Source organism: Gymnoscopelus microlampas (assembly GCF_963454915.1).
Source record: "Gymnoscopelus microlampas genome assembly, chromosome: 1".
Taxonomy (NCBI): Eukaryota; Metazoa; Chordata; class Actinopteri; order Myctophiformes; family Myctophidae; genus Gymnoscopelus; species Gymnoscopelus microlampas.
Genome location: NC_139962.1, coordinates 18,425,821 through 18,442,764, shown reverse-complemented (window position 1 = coordinate 18,442,764; position 16,944 = coordinate 18,425,821). Strand labels below are relative to the sequence as shown.

The 16,944-nt window shown below is 39.6% G+C and overlaps 2 protein-coding genes across 2 annotated transcripts in view; both read right to left on the bottom strand.

Moving 5' to 3' along the window:
* The window catches only part of LOC311050480 (protein diaphanous homolog 3-like), a 380,395-nt gene extending 366,839 nt beyond the window's left edge, over window positions 1-13,556 (bottom strand). The window contains exon 1 of the mRNA XM_084064564.1: window positions 13,032-13,556. Coding sequence (XP_083920690.1) covers window positions 13,032-13,157 — 126 coding nt within the window. The 5' untranslated portion in view covers window positions 13,158-13,556. The remainder of the gene's footprint in view (window positions 1-13,031) is intronic.
* Window positions 1-16,944, bottom strand: part of pcdh20 (protocadherin 20) — a 221,721-nt gene that overhangs the window by 124,872 nt on the left and 79,905 nt on the right. The gene's annotated exons all lie outside the window — the stretch shown is intronic.

The following is a 16,944-nucleotide window of genomic DNA, read 5'->3' as shown; positions in this document are numbered from 1 at the left end:
AAAAGTTTGTCCAGAGCAAACTCATGCAGCGACGCGAGGACGCCTAAACGAACGGTCGCCTAAACCACTTTCAGGGCAAGCTGCTTCAGGCTGCAGCATCAGTCCTGCTTGGTAAAATAAAGGCTGAACTCAGTGGACATTGGACAATATTTTGCAATAGGCCTACTCGCGTATAAAGATTTCCCGCTTTCCAAACGGGAACTAGTTGCAGTTTGTATTCGATTCATGGAGGATGGAGGACTCATCAAAGAGCGGGCAGTGGAATTTATTGACACCGCGGATTTGACTGCACGGTGCATCACAAAGCGCTCCTAAAATAAACCTTTCCGAGCGCACTTTATGTACACTGCAATTCTCACTGGCTAAATGTAGTGCTTTGCACTCTGTAGCCTAACAAAGCATCCCTGGATATTAGCAATACATTGCCAGCTTTGTTTTTGTGTATCAAGTGGTCCCCCCCCCCCCCTTTTCTCTCTCATGTAGCCTACTGGTGCAGCGATATGCTTGTGGTTCAAGAAAGTACAAAATAAAAGTCTTTGAGTCGTTGTCATGGTTAATAATTTACCAATCATCTACCAACTATTGTAGGCTACCCGTGTCTAAGCTAAAACATAAACATGTAGGTCGCCTACATAGGCTACTTTGGTAAATAAATCTGGTTATTTGAAGAGGAGGTTATTCAACTCTCCAGCTGTCTATCTGCGACTCTCTCCCCCCCGCCGCCCCTTGCGCTTCAACTACATGCAAAAAGGCCGTTCGCAGCTCGCGATGCTTAAATGAAGAAATGTGCACAGAAAATCATCTAAAACTATGCTAAATAAACCCCAAATAAAAATCAAAAATAAAAGCGGGGCTTTATTGTGGCTTAAATAGATTCAAGTCAACACTTATTAATGTTTTGGTGCATTCTATAATTTAATACAAAATTCTGATGCCTCCATAGTCTATAGTCTACATGTCTACTCAGTGGTGGAAAGTAACTAAGTACATTTACTAAAGTACTGTACTTGAGTACAGTTTTGAGGTATTTGTACTTTACTTGAGTATTTCCAATTTACAATACTTTTACTTCTACTCCACTACATCTCAGAGGCAAATATTGCACTTTTACTCTACATTTAGTTGAAAACTTTAGTTACTAGTTACTTTTCAGATATAAACTATGATATAATGAAATATACATTAACCACTTTAGCCCTATTTCATACCTATAGGCTATTTGAAAATAGCAGATCTACAAGCTCACAACGCGTCGCATCGCGACGCCTTGTGAGCTTGTAGATCGGCTATTTTCAAATATTTGTAGATCGGCTATTTTCAAATATTTAGTACTTTTACTTTTGGTACTTTAAGTACATTTTGATGCCAATACTTTTGTACTTTTACTCAAGTACATTTTTAATTCTGGACTTTTACTTGTAACGGAGTATTTTTATATTGCAGTATTGGTACTTTTACTTAAGTAAAGAATTTGAGTACTTTTTCCACCACTGTGTCTACTTCTCTGCAGTGCCTGAGTGCCTGTGACAACAGGCAGCCGTTCCAAATTTTTCGGAGCAAAGAGGGGGCGTCTCCCTGCATGAATCCAAGTTGCAGCAACCAATCGGTGTTTGGAGCAAAGAGGGGGCGTCTCCCTGCATGAATCCAAGTTGCAGCAACCAATCGGTGGCAACCAGACCCTTTTTTAGCAAGCCGGCCCACTTTTTCCCACAAACAGAGAGTCCCTGACCAAATCACGCCCCGTTACGCCCCTTTTTCGCCTAAGCCACCTCCTCTCTTTATAAGCCTGCAGAGGTTACATCCCACATACCTCAGACGCCTTTCATCTCTCTCCATAGAGGACAGCTCGCTTCGCTTGAGCTGTCCTAAAAAGAAAGTCTGCCCACTTAAGTGCAGAGAAGTAATCATTTTCTCCACTCTGATCAATTCAGCAATTAGCCTTCTACCGAGTCATAAAGACGTGCATATGTATAGATCTTCGATATTACGCGCCAAAGTAATTGGATGCATAATTATTTAACCCATTGAGACCGGGAACGCATCTGTGTGTAATTTTTTAGATTTATTTGGCTATTCAAAAATAGCAGATATACAAGCTAATAGCGCGGCACCGAGTGCCGCGCTATGAGCTTGTAGATCTGCTATTTATTTTATTTTTATCGTTAAAATGTATGCAAATCTTTGAATATATATATTTAAAGCTAACATTTTTTAACTCAAATCTTTGCTTCTGGAGGTTCTACAAATGTCTTCTAAATCCTAACAGTTTTTTGAAAAAACGTATGTTCCTATAATCAGTGGTTACCAAACTTTTTTCATGTCAAGGACCCCCAAAATTATATGTATTTGGCCACGGACCCCCATCTCAAAATATTTTGTAATGGGGACCCCCCCCAGAAGCAAAAATTGGAGTAAAAAAAATCCCTTTAAAAATATATATTCAAATATTTGCACAAATTTTCAAGATTTTTCAAAAATAGCAGGTCTACAAGCTCATAGCGCGGCACTCGGTGCCGCGCTATGAGCTTGTATATCTGCCATTTTTGAATAGCCAAAGTGTAAAATAATGGTTAAAGTGGCTACACAGATGCGTTCCCGGTCTAAAAGGGTTAAACAATATGTACTGTCAAGCATTCTCACCTGCCCACACCCAGACAATTTGTGCTACAGCTATGGCGTAGCCATAGGGTGTATCGAGAACAAAGGGAGGCTGATCTTGAAGTTTGATTAAGAAGCAGTCAAATGGACTCGATTTTACGGTTAGCACTTTTAAAATCGATCAAAATTCACACGACGATTCTCATAAGAACTTGTATAGTCCTGACTAGGGATGTTAATGACCAATCCTCTAACCCAGTGGTTCTCAAACTTTTTTGTGCCAAGGACCCCCAAATAGACACTTATTAGACCGCGGACCCCCATTTGAAAAGATAAGCCAGGGACCCCCATAATAGAAGATTTTTACGGCTCTCTAGCAGTGATTTCAACCATTTTAATTACAAGGACCCCCCAATTTGACATGCATTAGGGCTACGGACCCCCATTTAATGGCATTTATGTCTCTGGGACCCCAATTCATATTGTAAAATCAATGTTAATTTAACTCTGAGAGTGTACAAATGGAACCAAATGGACCCGTTAATAGAGTATAGAGACTATAGAGATAATGTGTACCTATTTGCATGATAGTCATGTGATTTTTTTTTGTCCATCCTGATTGGCTAAGATTGGCTTCCAAAGCTTCCAAAGTGTCGCGCTGCGACACGTTGTGAGCTTGTAGATGGGCTATTTTCAGCATGCAAACAAGTGTACAATCAGCCATTATGACGCCATCAAGGCACCGCCAAGATACATTTTAGTCGACTAAATCAACAGTATATTTAGTCGACTAAAAGTCAACAAAAACTAAAACTTTTTTATTTCAGATGACTAAAACTAAAATGGAATTTTATTCAAAAGACTATGACCAAAACTAAATCAAAATTTGCTGTCAAAATCAACACTGCCATGAGGCTGATTTGAAACATGGGGTGGAGGAGGTTCTACCTTGGCCTACTGGGAGTGTGCATGTTATAGGTTGCAAGCCGATCGGTCCTGTGGTGGTGCCTGAGATTAGCTGCACACACACACAGACAGACAGACTTTACAGGACTAAAAACAACAATCCCTCGCTTTCAGCCGTTCCGGCTTGGCGGGGATAATAAATCCAGATAGAAAGCATGGATATAGCAACCATTTCCCCCTTCTGTAGCACATAATAAGACATGTCTGACTAGGCTGTGAGTTTCCCATTTTCAAAACAGACATGTATCATGGTTTTTGACAGCTTAAACTATGGCACCGAAGTACTGTGTTGGAGTCTGCTGTTGAGCAGATAATAAGGGAAACACTGGATATGTTGTGCTAGTAAGTTCAATACTAAAACCGATCAATTGCATTACCCTGTATTTGTCAGTTATACCAAGCAATTGATAGATGGGGCCTATCCTTTAAGACCATATTAAGTTAAGGGGTGATGGTACAGGCGAGCTTGCTTCATTGCCCTTATGCGTCAATGTGCCCCCCCCCCAAACCAGACCTTTGTTTGCTACTGTATACTGACTGAGTACAATAAAGATTAACAGAGACATTAAATTCCATAATATAGCCAAATGTATAAAGAGAGATTGTGAGGTGATGCGTTGGTTCTGTATGTATGTGGCATTTTGTTGTGACAAGTTGAAATAGAAAAATATGCATGGAATCACAAAAAAATCAAAACATTTTGAATGTGAAGAAACTCACAATTGACTGCAAATTACTGATGGAAGCAAATTATCTCTGCTAGGATTTCGACAGTTCATTAATTACTGTCTGCAGTGTGTACGGGCACGTTCAGGGCTCAAGTTAGGTGAAGAAAAAGACTGCTCTGCTCTGACAAAGAAATGCATGTATAAGTCAACACTCATGGACGAGTGACATCATCCTCTATAGAAGTCTAACTTCCAGAAAGGTCACTTTGAAGTCAGTTGTTATGGTTCATATACAGCTCTGGAAATTAAGTAAATGCCAGGCTCAGATATACTGTTTACCTCTGGTAGCTCTCATCTTTCATATTCCATTTTGAGTTATTATGGCTCTAAGCCCCTTAAGCTAAGGTTTTTTTTAAGTATTCTTCATATAGCACAGGCCTACTTACTCTGTAAGCTGCGAGTTTTACCTTTTATCCAGTCTACTCCTTTTATTTTGATCAAATTATTCCATGCATTCGTGAATTACTCCATGCATTCATACCTTTACATAGTATACACTAGGGATGTGAATATATACTGCTATCTCACGATTCGATTCCGTTTCTTGGGGTCACGATTCCATTTTTTTCCGTTTTTTTTCAAAACAAACGATTCTCGATTCAAAAACGTTTTGTTTTTTTTTCAATTCAAAAACATTTCTTTTCCCCGATTCAAAAACTTTTTTTTTTTCAATTCAAATTTGTTTTTTTCCCCGATTCAGCCCAGAACTTGACCATTCTCAAAAAGGTCATTATACAAAAAAAAAAAATATATATATATATATATATATAGTATATATATATATATCGTCCAACATGAGAATCACGATTCGTATTCGAATCAATTTTTTCCCACACCCCTAGTATATACACACACTATGATATGAATCATAATCAAATAAAGCACTTCAAATCACAAAGCAGATGAAACCTGTGATCCTATCCCTGCCAATAGGAGGAGGAGGAGGCTTAAAAGACAAAAGGAGAAAAGGGACATTATTACCCAGAGGAGAAGACAGATGTTATCGCTCCAGATGTTCTGTCACTGTCTGGCAATCACGAGCCGGGGCCCGTCTGGCCCCCCTAATTCTCTCTCCTCCTCTGCTTTACTCTTGCCTCTCCACCATTATTACCCTATCTATTGAGTCTGCTCATTAGGGTTAACCCCTTCAATGCGGGGAACGCATCTGCGTCATTTTAGATGTTTTGGGCTATTCAAAAATAGCAGATCTACAAGCTCGTAGCGCGGCACCGAGTGCCGCGCCACGAGCTTGTAGATCTGCTATTTTTGAAAAAATCGTGAAAATGTGCAAATCTTTGAATAGATATTTTTTAAAGCGAACATTTGTCAAATATTTTGTTCCAGCGACCCCCCCAGAAGAAAGGATTTGAGTTACAAATGTTCACTTTAAAAAAAAAATACATATTCAAAGATTTGCACACATTTTCTAAAATAGCAACATTTCTTTCTAAAATAGCAACAATTTTCTAAAATAGCAACATTTCTTTCTAAAATAGCAACAATTTTCTAAAATAGCAACAACTTTCTAAAATAGCAGATCTACAAGCTCATAGCTCATGAGCTTGTAGATCTGCTATTTTTGAATAACCAAAGTATAAAATAGTGTTTATAGCTCAAATCTAAAAATGACACAGATGCGTTCCCGGATTGAATGGATTAAGCATCAAATGCAATGCTACTCCGCTATTGTCTAATTGGAGGTAATCTCTGTGAATTCAGCGGACCCGTGCAGTGTGTTATCATTCTTCACTTGTTAGAACTGTCCCAGTTTCCTCTCTGTGTGCATCCAGATGGGACAGGGGGGGGATTGCTCTGCAGTAGAGTAGGACAATGGCATCCTGAAGGGTAGAGGCAAAAATGTCACTAATAGTGAACACCTGTTTTCCTCATCCCCATCTAATCGGTTCAATTTGAGGTCGATAGCACCGTGCTATTTTAACGTGTTTAGTTGGAGTCACTTGGGTGTAATTGTGATGGCTTTATTGCGCGTCTGTGGCGGTGCGATTTGCAGTAAAAAAATATAGGTGTTTTTCTTGTAAGCACTTCACCAAAGTGCTAAATAAAATATAGTCATTCCTGCCATTTCAAAGTAGGTTACATATTATATAATATGTGACATTATTTTGTCCATATTGTGCAGCCCAGTGCGCGCACATGCACCCCCCTCCAGTATACGCCCCCTAGACCACTTGGTTCTCAAACTTTTTCATGTCAAAGACCCCCAAATTGACACTTATTAGCCCGGCCGCGGACCCCCATTTGAAGAAATATGCCAAGGACCCCCATAAGAGAAGATGTTTACGGCTCTAGCAGTGATTTTCGACCATTTTAATTTCAAGGACCCCCAGTTTGACATGCATTAGGCTACGATGGACCCCCATTTAATGGCATTTCTATCTCTGGGACCCGAATTTATATTGTAAAATCAATGTTAATTTAACTCTGAGAGTGTGCAAATGGAACCAGATGGACCCGTTAGGGTCCATCTGGTTCCATTTGTACACTCTCTGAGTTACAGACCCATAAGGGTCCATTTGGTTCCTAACTATCTATTAGCTGGGGACCGCCTGGAGCTCCCTCAAGGACCCCTGGGGGTCCCCCGACCCCACTTTGAGAACCAACGCCCTAGACTATGTTTACTTTACTTTGACTTTAATGACATGCCCAGATTAGGGACACCAGGTTGACACATCGACTGCATATACCGATGTCGTCAAAAAAGTAAAAAATAACAAATAAAGGCCAGTGGTGGAAAGTAACTAAGTACATTTACTTAAGTACAACTTTTAGGTATTTGTACTTTACTTGAGTATTTCCAATTTCCAATACTTTTACTTCTACTCCACTACACCTCAGAGGCAAATATTGTACTTTTACGCCACTACAACTATTTGAAAACTTTAGTTACTAGTTGCTTTTCAGATGTAAATTATGATATTATGAAACATACATTAACCACTTTAGTCCTATTGTATACCTTGGCCATTTTAAAATAGCATATCTACAAGCTCACAACGCATTGCGATGCGACACGTTGTGAGCTTGTAGATCTGCTATTTTAAAATATTTAAAATGGCAGCTATTTTAAAATAATGTACTTTAAGTACATTTTGATACTTTTGTTCTTTTTTTTACTACTGTACATTTTTAATTCTGGACTTTTACTTGTAATAGAGTATTTTTATATTGCAGTATTGGTACTTTTACTTAAGTAAAAAATGTGAGTACTTTTTCCACCATTGATAAAGTCCAATATCAGCTAAAATGATATAGTATATTGGTCTATCCATAACAGTTTGTTCATAGCATATTAGAGGAACGGGAACACTGAGTACTGAGGTGAACAAATTCAGTTGTATATTCCTGAATGAAAAGCCATTACTGCTTCACTAAAAAGACCAAATTATAGAAAATAGAACCTTTTCCTAGCTCTGAGGAGACCCAAGAGGTACTTATTCCTGCAAAATAAAAGGGGATACAATGAAACTACTTAATGTGTTTCATGTTTTCTTTGCTCACTCTGAAAAGGTTTTTTTTTTTTACCAGTTTTGTATGCATGCTCTTAGGAACACTGAAAAGCAAGTGAGTATGTAGCCAATAAGACTAATATGCCTGTACTTTAGTGACATCTATTGGAAAAACTACTAACTACATGCAAACAAAAAGTGTTGAAAGCATTGCATTAAATGCAAGTTACTACAGTATGTACTGTACAGCTCAGCAACATTTCTTTTTAAATCTATGGGATTCCTTCATCGGATTCAGTGGAACACGGAAATAACAGCACAAGGTCATACAATACCACAAGTACTTTGGCTATAAAGAGACACATAGGAGTAATAAACTGCTATGGCCCGTCACTGAATATGTAAAGGATAAGGATAATTCCTTTTAACAGGTCGTTCATGAAAGTCCTTGCGGTCTTGTTTCCAATGAGAACCTGTGAGCAATTAGGGGTTAAGAGTCTTGCTCAGGGACAAATTTCATTTCATCGACACATATGCTGGCCTGGCCTGGCATCGAACCTGGGGCAACCAGGGCCTCTGGCTCCCTAACCACTCAGCTATAGCCGCCCCAAATGTCAAATGTCAAATAGAATGTGCTCTCTAACTGACTATATCCAACCTTTCACCTCAGGATCCTAGGCAATCTAGCAGCTAAACTTGTCACTGTGCGTTTTGTTTGGTCTAGAATGCATACAGTTGAAGTGAAGACAAATGAAAAAGGGTGGTGACATTTAGAAGTCTTCATTGTGACTAGCAGAGTGTTTTCACAACAGGTAGCATGAGTTGTTTGCATTCTTTACACTGACTCCCTCTATGTATTCATATTCCAAACACATGTACAATCTGAGGGCACAATCAAAACAATGGACTATTAGTGTTATGTTTTGTTTTTTATCAGAAAGACTGGCGCGTGAGTTTGTTTTGAAGATGTTGATTATTCAGTGCAGAACACTGAGTGCTGTTTCTGTTTGTAGTCTACCAAATATGTATTACTGCTGGTTACTCACAACTAATATTAAAAAAATGTTTTACCTCTTATTCCTCTTATAATATGTTATGTATGTATTTCATAATAATAGTTTGTATAAGTTTCACTACTGAAACTAGAGTGTTTCAAACTAATTATTTCAAACCAATTCTTCTAATGCCATACTTCATTTGATGGAAACTCTATTGACATTAACAGCATGGGACAATGCACAAGACAAGAGCAGATGACGGTCATTATTTTCTTTAACTTGAGCTGGTCATTTTAAAAGAGACAAACGGGTCTTTTAAATTATTTGTAAGCGATTTGTTTTTAGTATTCACTGACTTTTCTTCTGAAAAAAATGTAATGTAAAAATGAATAAGTGCTGGTTCATTTCAGCACTGATTAGAGACCAGATACATTGAGATTACCGTTTGAAACTCAGGCTAAGTCCACACGTGCATGGGTATTTTTTTAAACTGATTTTTTGTTTCTTTTTAGTCTTATTAGTCTCAGGTAATAGTAAAACTACTTCATCATCATCATCATCATCACTATCATCATCATCATTATCCTTCTCAGTCAAAGTTATGGGTTGATATGCATGTCCTTTGGTTCCATTAAGTGTATCGATGTTAAGTTCCTACACTGTCCTGTATCTTGAATGGTTGTGAAGATATCACGGTGGACACCGTAAATTACACTCAACTTTTAATTCCTAATAAGAGCTGTTGCACACCAGAGTTTAACAGGTCACACACAGCTGAACATGTAATGGAGATTAATAAAGAGATTAATGCATTACAGAGAAAACAATATTGTCAAATTGTGTTTGCCTATGTTAGTGTAATCAATGGAAGGGTATTAGAGTGTGTTCAAAAAATGTAAACTCTGACAAACACTGATAAGGGAAAACGAAAAGCAGTTATGCTTCAAACTATTCACTTGCTCTTATCTATTAAGTGTCATGCTGAATTCTGAATGCTCCAAATGTGAAATTGAATTTTTCATTCATGTTTCCTAATATCTTGGATTGTGTTAATTGTTTGAGATTAATCAATTCTTGTAAAATGCAACAGTTGAGTTGTTTCTTTCTGTTCAGTGTATTTACACGTCAGTCTTTTAGTAGGTATTGCGCTGTGCTTGCCCCATCAACCGCTGAATTCAATGCAGTTTAAAAGTGTAATATTGTACGCCTCAACTATGGCCTGTTCATGTCTGTGTTGGTATTAGCCTGTATTCCAGAAGTTCTCTTGTCAGAATATTTCAGACCACTCACTCACTGTAGTAAGGGTAGATATTAGATCAGGATGTTGGTATGATTGCCAGCAGTTAATGCTGAGTTTAGCAAGCATTACTACAAAGGTGAAAATTGCAAACTGACCTCAGATCAGCATTGGGGAACACTTTATTTTCAATTCAACATTTCAAATAAGATGATTTATGGCAGTGGTTCTCAAACTTTTTCATGTCAACGACCCCCTAATTGACACTTATTACCCCGCGGACCCCCATTTGAAAAGATAAGAGAAGGTTTTTACGGCTCTCTAACAGTGATTCACAACCATTTTAATTTCAAGGACCCCCAGTTTGACATGCATTAGGCTACAGACCCCCATTTAATGGCATTTATACCTCTGGGACCCCAATTCACATTGTAAAATCAATGTTAATTTAACTCTGATTGTGTACAAATGGAACCAAATGGACCCGTTAGGGTCCATTTGGTTCCATTTGTACACTCTCTGAGTTACAGACCCATAAGGGTCCATTTGGTTCCTGTCCATCATTTAGCTGCGGACCCCCTGGAACCCCCTCAAGTACCCCTGGGGGTCCCCGGACCCCACTTTGAGAACCAATGCTTTATGGAACATGGTTTGTTTGAGGTAGATAATGAACTCATCATCACTAGCCATCTTGGCCAGACCTGGAAAAAGTCTAGCCTGGTTCCAGACGAATCTGCCATTGCAAAAGAAAATTGTGATATTAGTCTGGCCATGCCACTATGCCAGGCTAGATACAGTCAGCCAGGAATGATGTCAATGTCAGTGCAGGGCTGGACAGGGTCAACAATTCAGGCCTGGGGGCTCACACCACCCAGGCCACCTTGCCATAGACCAGCAACAGAGATTTGGAGAGCAACGACCACGCCCACCTGGGGCTGTCACGATTACAACATTTCGGTTGACGATTGATTGTCATACAAATAATTGCGATTAACGATCTAATTGTGTTTGATGTTGTGGAACACTGGAACATATGAATACAAATGTAATTTATTTTTGGCTTTTTAGGCGTCGTAAACACAAGCTGCACAAGTCAGATATGACAGATACATATTCAATTACTTTTATACTTTAAAAAAAAAAAACATTAACAGTGGAAATAACCGAGTGGAAATAGCCGATCTACAAGCTCAAAACGTGTCCTTGTAGATCGGCTATTTCAACTGAAGAAAGTTTTATACACGATTATTCCAAAAATTATTCCGATTATCTTAAATTATTGTGATTAGGCAATTACGTAATAATTGTGACAGGTCCATGACCGCCAATAGATTACGGGTCAAACTTAATGACTGTTAACAACCATTCAATTGTGAAACATTGCACAAGTGGTACTAGTTCCTCCTTTTTATGCTCACTTTAACATCCTCTACTACCCTGTTAAAGTCTCAGATCAATGATACTTTAGGCTTAACAGTCGGTGCTCTATGTCACAACAGCATTCCACGCGACAGCCACAAAAGCACACATTCAGTTACAGTATAGTGTGTAGGAAGGGTCTCTTTTGTCTGTTCCATCTCCTTTTTAAAAAGAGCACTTCACCCATTTACAACCTTATCTTCGTAAAACTGCTCCTCACTAATGCTCATTGCTCTTAATAAGATGCCACAATTTCTGTCTAATCACTCTGCATCTCATTGGTAGACTATAATGGACCTGGCACTTGGCAGAAAACCTGCCAAGTGCCTACCAATGACATCATCAGTGGGGATTCCAAGCTAATAGAAACTACTGCAACTCTTCCTGGAATGTTAGCATGCGGAAATAGAAGCCATTCTTCTTGCATTAATAAAAAGAAAAGTAAAACAAAATATTGCTAACACTTTACATAAAGGTCAGGCCTATAATGGATTTTAATCACATTTATAATCGTTCTAAAGCACTTATAAGGCTTCATAACACGCTTTATATATGGTTATAATTGTGCATAACAACAGGTTTATGAAGTATTATAAATGCTGGTCATTCTATAGGCTCTGTGGAACAGCATATTATAACTACCACCATACATAGTCAGTTACAAAGTCACTTTAAGACTGACAATGAGAGTAGCCAATTATTTTACCCCTTTTCCTCCCAATTTAGTCTTTATGCCATTTAATTCCCCCCACTGCTTATACCACTGCTGTTGCACCCTACTGGCTCACCTGTCAGTGACCCCAGGGTCTGCCAAAATAATTGGATTAGGCTACACTGACTCCGTCTATCATCATGCAAGATTAGCTGCGCGCACACACACACACACTCTGGACAATGCATGATCTCCTGGGGCGATCCTAAATGTAATGTCATTTGTTAACGTACAAATGGCAGGATATACTTTTTTGTTTTGTTTTTAAGAAACATTCCTCACAAGTTTGTGGGAAATGGTGCTGTTGTAGAGCCATACAGGACAGACACAATGGCCTGTTTATAGCTAGCAGTAGTAGGAAGATCAATGATTAAGCCAACAGGCTAAATCCTGTGCTAATTTTAACCTTATGATTTTGTACCAGTAAAGATTAAACAAACAGGTCAGTGGTCAGTGAGTACATAACGTAGAGTGAGTGACATTTAAAGCAATATATACATTTATTTATACAAATTCTGAACTGTACTTTGTTGAGTATAAGGAAATGACTTCTCAGGCATTTTCTCAGTAACAGTCTAGACATGATCTGTGATGTCTATTATATACAGCTATTACAGAGATCTCTTTTTGGGTTTTTTTATGTGGTGTTTTGGGAAGCAGATCTTGGCACTGAATGATATGTTTCACTCCAACTGATCCTGTTATGGGATTCAGCATAGAACAAGGACAGTGGCAATGTCACTGTCATCAAAACAAAACTTTGTACTGTAAAGGTACACACTACACAGTTGATTGAGAGAGAGAGAGAGAGAGAGAGAGAGAGAGAGAGAGAGAGAGAGAGAGAGAGAGAGAGGCAATATACTATAATCTTTGAGCTTTCCCTCCATCAGTGCTTGCCATACTCACAAATTTTGGTTTTCTGTCTCCTTCTTCGTAGCCAGCAGTAAAGTGAGAGGTGGAAGTACCCTTCTTCTTCTGAAGTTTGCCTTCCCGTCCAGCAACGGATTCAAACCGTTGGTGATAACTATCCATGTTGAACTGGACTGTGCCTTTTATGGCAATGGCTGAACAGCAAATACAACTTAAGTAACGTACAAAAAACTAAAGCAGTGAAAACAGTCACCGTCTCTGACCTCAGCTCTCTACTACTTCATAGCTGTGCTGTCATGTAGACGACACACCCATGACATTAGCTATAAGCTATATTATGTTCCACTGTCACAGCAACCAGCAGCCGTATCTAGCTAATGTTGCTATGCTAGCTATCAGAGGTGGCTTTACTTAATCCTATTTATGGATTCCCACCAGGTGTAACGTTGGCTTTCCGTGAAACGTCAGAACATTGCAAAGAAAACGCGGGATAAGTTAACAGCTGTCAGTTGGCTCGGCTGATATTAAATGCGAGCGAAGCTACAGAACAACTACACTGGAACAACAACAGACTCCGATCATTGAATGATTTCCTTCATATTTTTTGACAGACCCGCGCGAATGCTCGTTCAACTCCACCAATGGCGTCTGACGGTGACCAGGATGACGATGTAGATCCGTGTTGCCAGGTTTGCTTTTTATACGCGAATTGGTGCTTGTTTTTCTATAAAGTCGCTTTTTGCAGTGGTTCTCAACCTGGGGGTCGCGACCCCCAGGGGGGTCGCCAAATAATTTGGGGGGGTCACCAGATTTTTTGGTGAATTTGAAAAAAAAAAAAAAAAAAAAAACTTTTTTTTTAACAAAATATTTTTTTATGTTATCATTAATTCATGTTTTATCAGTTAATTTACTCAATTTACCCACTTTTTGCAAAAATGTTTTGATAATAAACAATTATCAAATAACCTATTATAATTACGGGACCGCGCACGTGCACGCGGGGGGTCGCGGGAAATAATATCATTATTTTGGGGGTCGCGGCCTGAAAAGGTTGAGAACCCCTGCTTTATTGGGTATATACTATTAGTTGGAGTTTTTTTTTTCTAAAGTGTAGTTACTTATTTTGGGCTTGTTTCCATGTTGTTTAAATCAGTTGTTCTCAAATATTTTGTTCATGTCAAGGACCCCCAGATTAATATGTATGTGTCCGACTGGGACCCCCATCTGAAATGATTTGGTGCCATACAAGATTTGTGTTGTTAAACAGGATTACAGAATATTACAAAATCACCTTGTTTTTTTTTTCAAGATTATTTTTCTTTAAAAAAATGTTTTAGCAGATCACACTCACAACGCGTTACGATGCAACGCGTTGTGAGTGAGCTTGTAGACAGGCTGTTTTCAAATAGCCTCAGCCTCAGTCGCTTCTTTTTAGCTTGTTTTCATATATATGGTTGCTTGTTTCGCTCCCAGAACCTGGCAACGCCGGTTCAACTCCTTCTGTTTACAAGCTAGAACGCTTGTGATTGGCTGGTGCACACTGTCAATCACTACGGTGACTTTCTTAGAGGCGATCGATTTATCAAACCAACTTGTCCCGGAATGTGTTTTGCCTGCGGAGTTTACATTCCACCGCACTTCATGCACTTTACACAAGCATCTCAATGTACTTAAAACAAACGCATCATGGGTTGAACGAATGTACGCGGGAGAACAATGGCAGTGTGTCAAAGCTGCATACTTAATGGGTATCATCATGAATGATACAACCACTTAAACATCCGAAACCTCTGAACATTGGTGTACTGTAAAGTAACTAAGTACTGTACTTAAGTACAATTTTGAATTATTTTTCACTTTCACTTTTTCACTACTGGAGTACTTCCAATGTTCATTACTTTTTACTTATACTCCACTATATCTCAGAGGCAAATATTATACTTTTACTACAATTATTTGAAAACTTTAGTTCCTAGTTACTTTGTAGATTTTGATTATTATTACAAAACATACATTACCCACTTCAGCCCTATATACATTTTTCAGCCATTTGACATGATAATACAAGTTCACAATGCATTGCATCGCAAGTTCGCAACACATTCTGAGCTTGTAGATCAGCTATTTTCAATTTAAAATACATTTTAAAACTTGTGAAATGGGACAAAGAACAAGGTCAGTGACAATGTCACTGTGTCATCAAAACTAAACTTACTGTAGAGGTACACAGTTGATTGTTTAATACTCATTTGTGTGTGTGTGTGTGTGTGTGTGTGTGTGTGTGTGTGTGTGTGTGTGTGTGTGTGTGTGTGTGTGTGTGTGTGTGTGTGTGTGTGTGTGTGTGTGTGTGTGTGTGTGTGTGTGTGTGTGTGTGTGGGTGTGTGTGTGTGTGTGGGTGTAGTTCAGATTGCTTTGGGTAGTTTGAAAGTTTTCTGAACTTCGCTGCCACTCCTAAGGAGAACTGCTGTTACACCTCACTTGATCCATGACACAATGTGTCCATTAATATATGTTTACTAGATATGTGAAGAAACTGCAGATACACACACACACACACACACACACACACACACACACACACACACACACACACACACACACACACACACACACACACACACACACACACACACACACACACACACACACACACACACACACACACACACACATACACACACAGCAGAGACAGCTCAAGACTTTGCCAGCCAGTTGGCCTCCTTTTTTGGGCATCCCAAGTTGTTGAAACCATCAAACAACCAGTCTGTGGGTGTGTCCTAGGCTGCCAAATATAAAAACAGGCTGCACCTATAACACAGCTCTGAGATGATATCTAGAAGTGGTTGGTATTTAATGACCGTGGTCATGAAGGCTTCCTCTAGTCTAGGCTGGGGTCAAAGGTGCAGGCTATCTCTAATGCAGACTTCATCAACAACAACAACATCTGGTGTACTAGTTGTCAAAGATGTAAAGATGGCTGGGTTATCACATAGATGAAACATGGATTCCTGCAAAAACAAGCAACTTAAGGGAGAGAGTATACCTAGCGCTAAGGTAAAAGTGCTATATATCAGCTACCTACTTTCTTAAACAGATGAGACAAAATAACAAAATCAAATGAGCACAAGCTAATACAAAAAGTGTATCGACTAAACAAGATCCAATAAAACAGTACAGCAATAAAACAAGAGTTCGTACAACTAGTTAACAACAAGTAAGCCAGACAAAGAGGAAGGGTAGTGTTTCCTGAAGAGGTGGGTTTTCAGCCTGCGGCGAAAGATGGGCAGTGACTCTGCTGTCCTGACTTCAGTGGGAAGTTCATTCCACCACTGTGGGGCCAGAACAGAAAAAAGTTGTGACCGTGTCGATCGACCAGAAGGACCCTTGAGGTACGAGGCAATCAGTCGCCCCGAGGTGGCAGACCGAAGTGGTCGGGCAGGGGTGTAGGCATCAACCATAGCCCGGAGGTAGGAAGGAGCTGTTCCTTTCACTGCCCTATAGGCTAGCACCAGGGTTTTAAACTGGATCCGAGCTGCTACGGGGAGCCAGTGTAGAGAACGGAGAAGGATAGTTGTGTGGGAGAACTTAGGACGGTTGAACACCAAACGAGCTGCAGCTTTCTGAACAAGCTCCAAAGGTCTGATGGCAGATGCCGGAGCACCAGCCAAGAGGGAGTTGCAGTAGTCCAGGCAGGAGATGACAAGAGCCTGGATGAGCACCTGGGCTGCCTTCTCCGTGAGGAAGGGGCGAATCCTCCTGATGTTGTAGAGGAGGAATCTGCAGGACCGTGTCACTGATGCGATGTTTGCCGAGAACGACAGTTGATCGTCCAGGGTCACACCCAGATTCTTCGCAGTCCGAGTTGACGTCACCACAGCATTATCAATGGTGATGGCCATGTCTCGGTGCGGACAGCCCTTCCCCGGGAGGAACATCAGCTCGGTCTTGT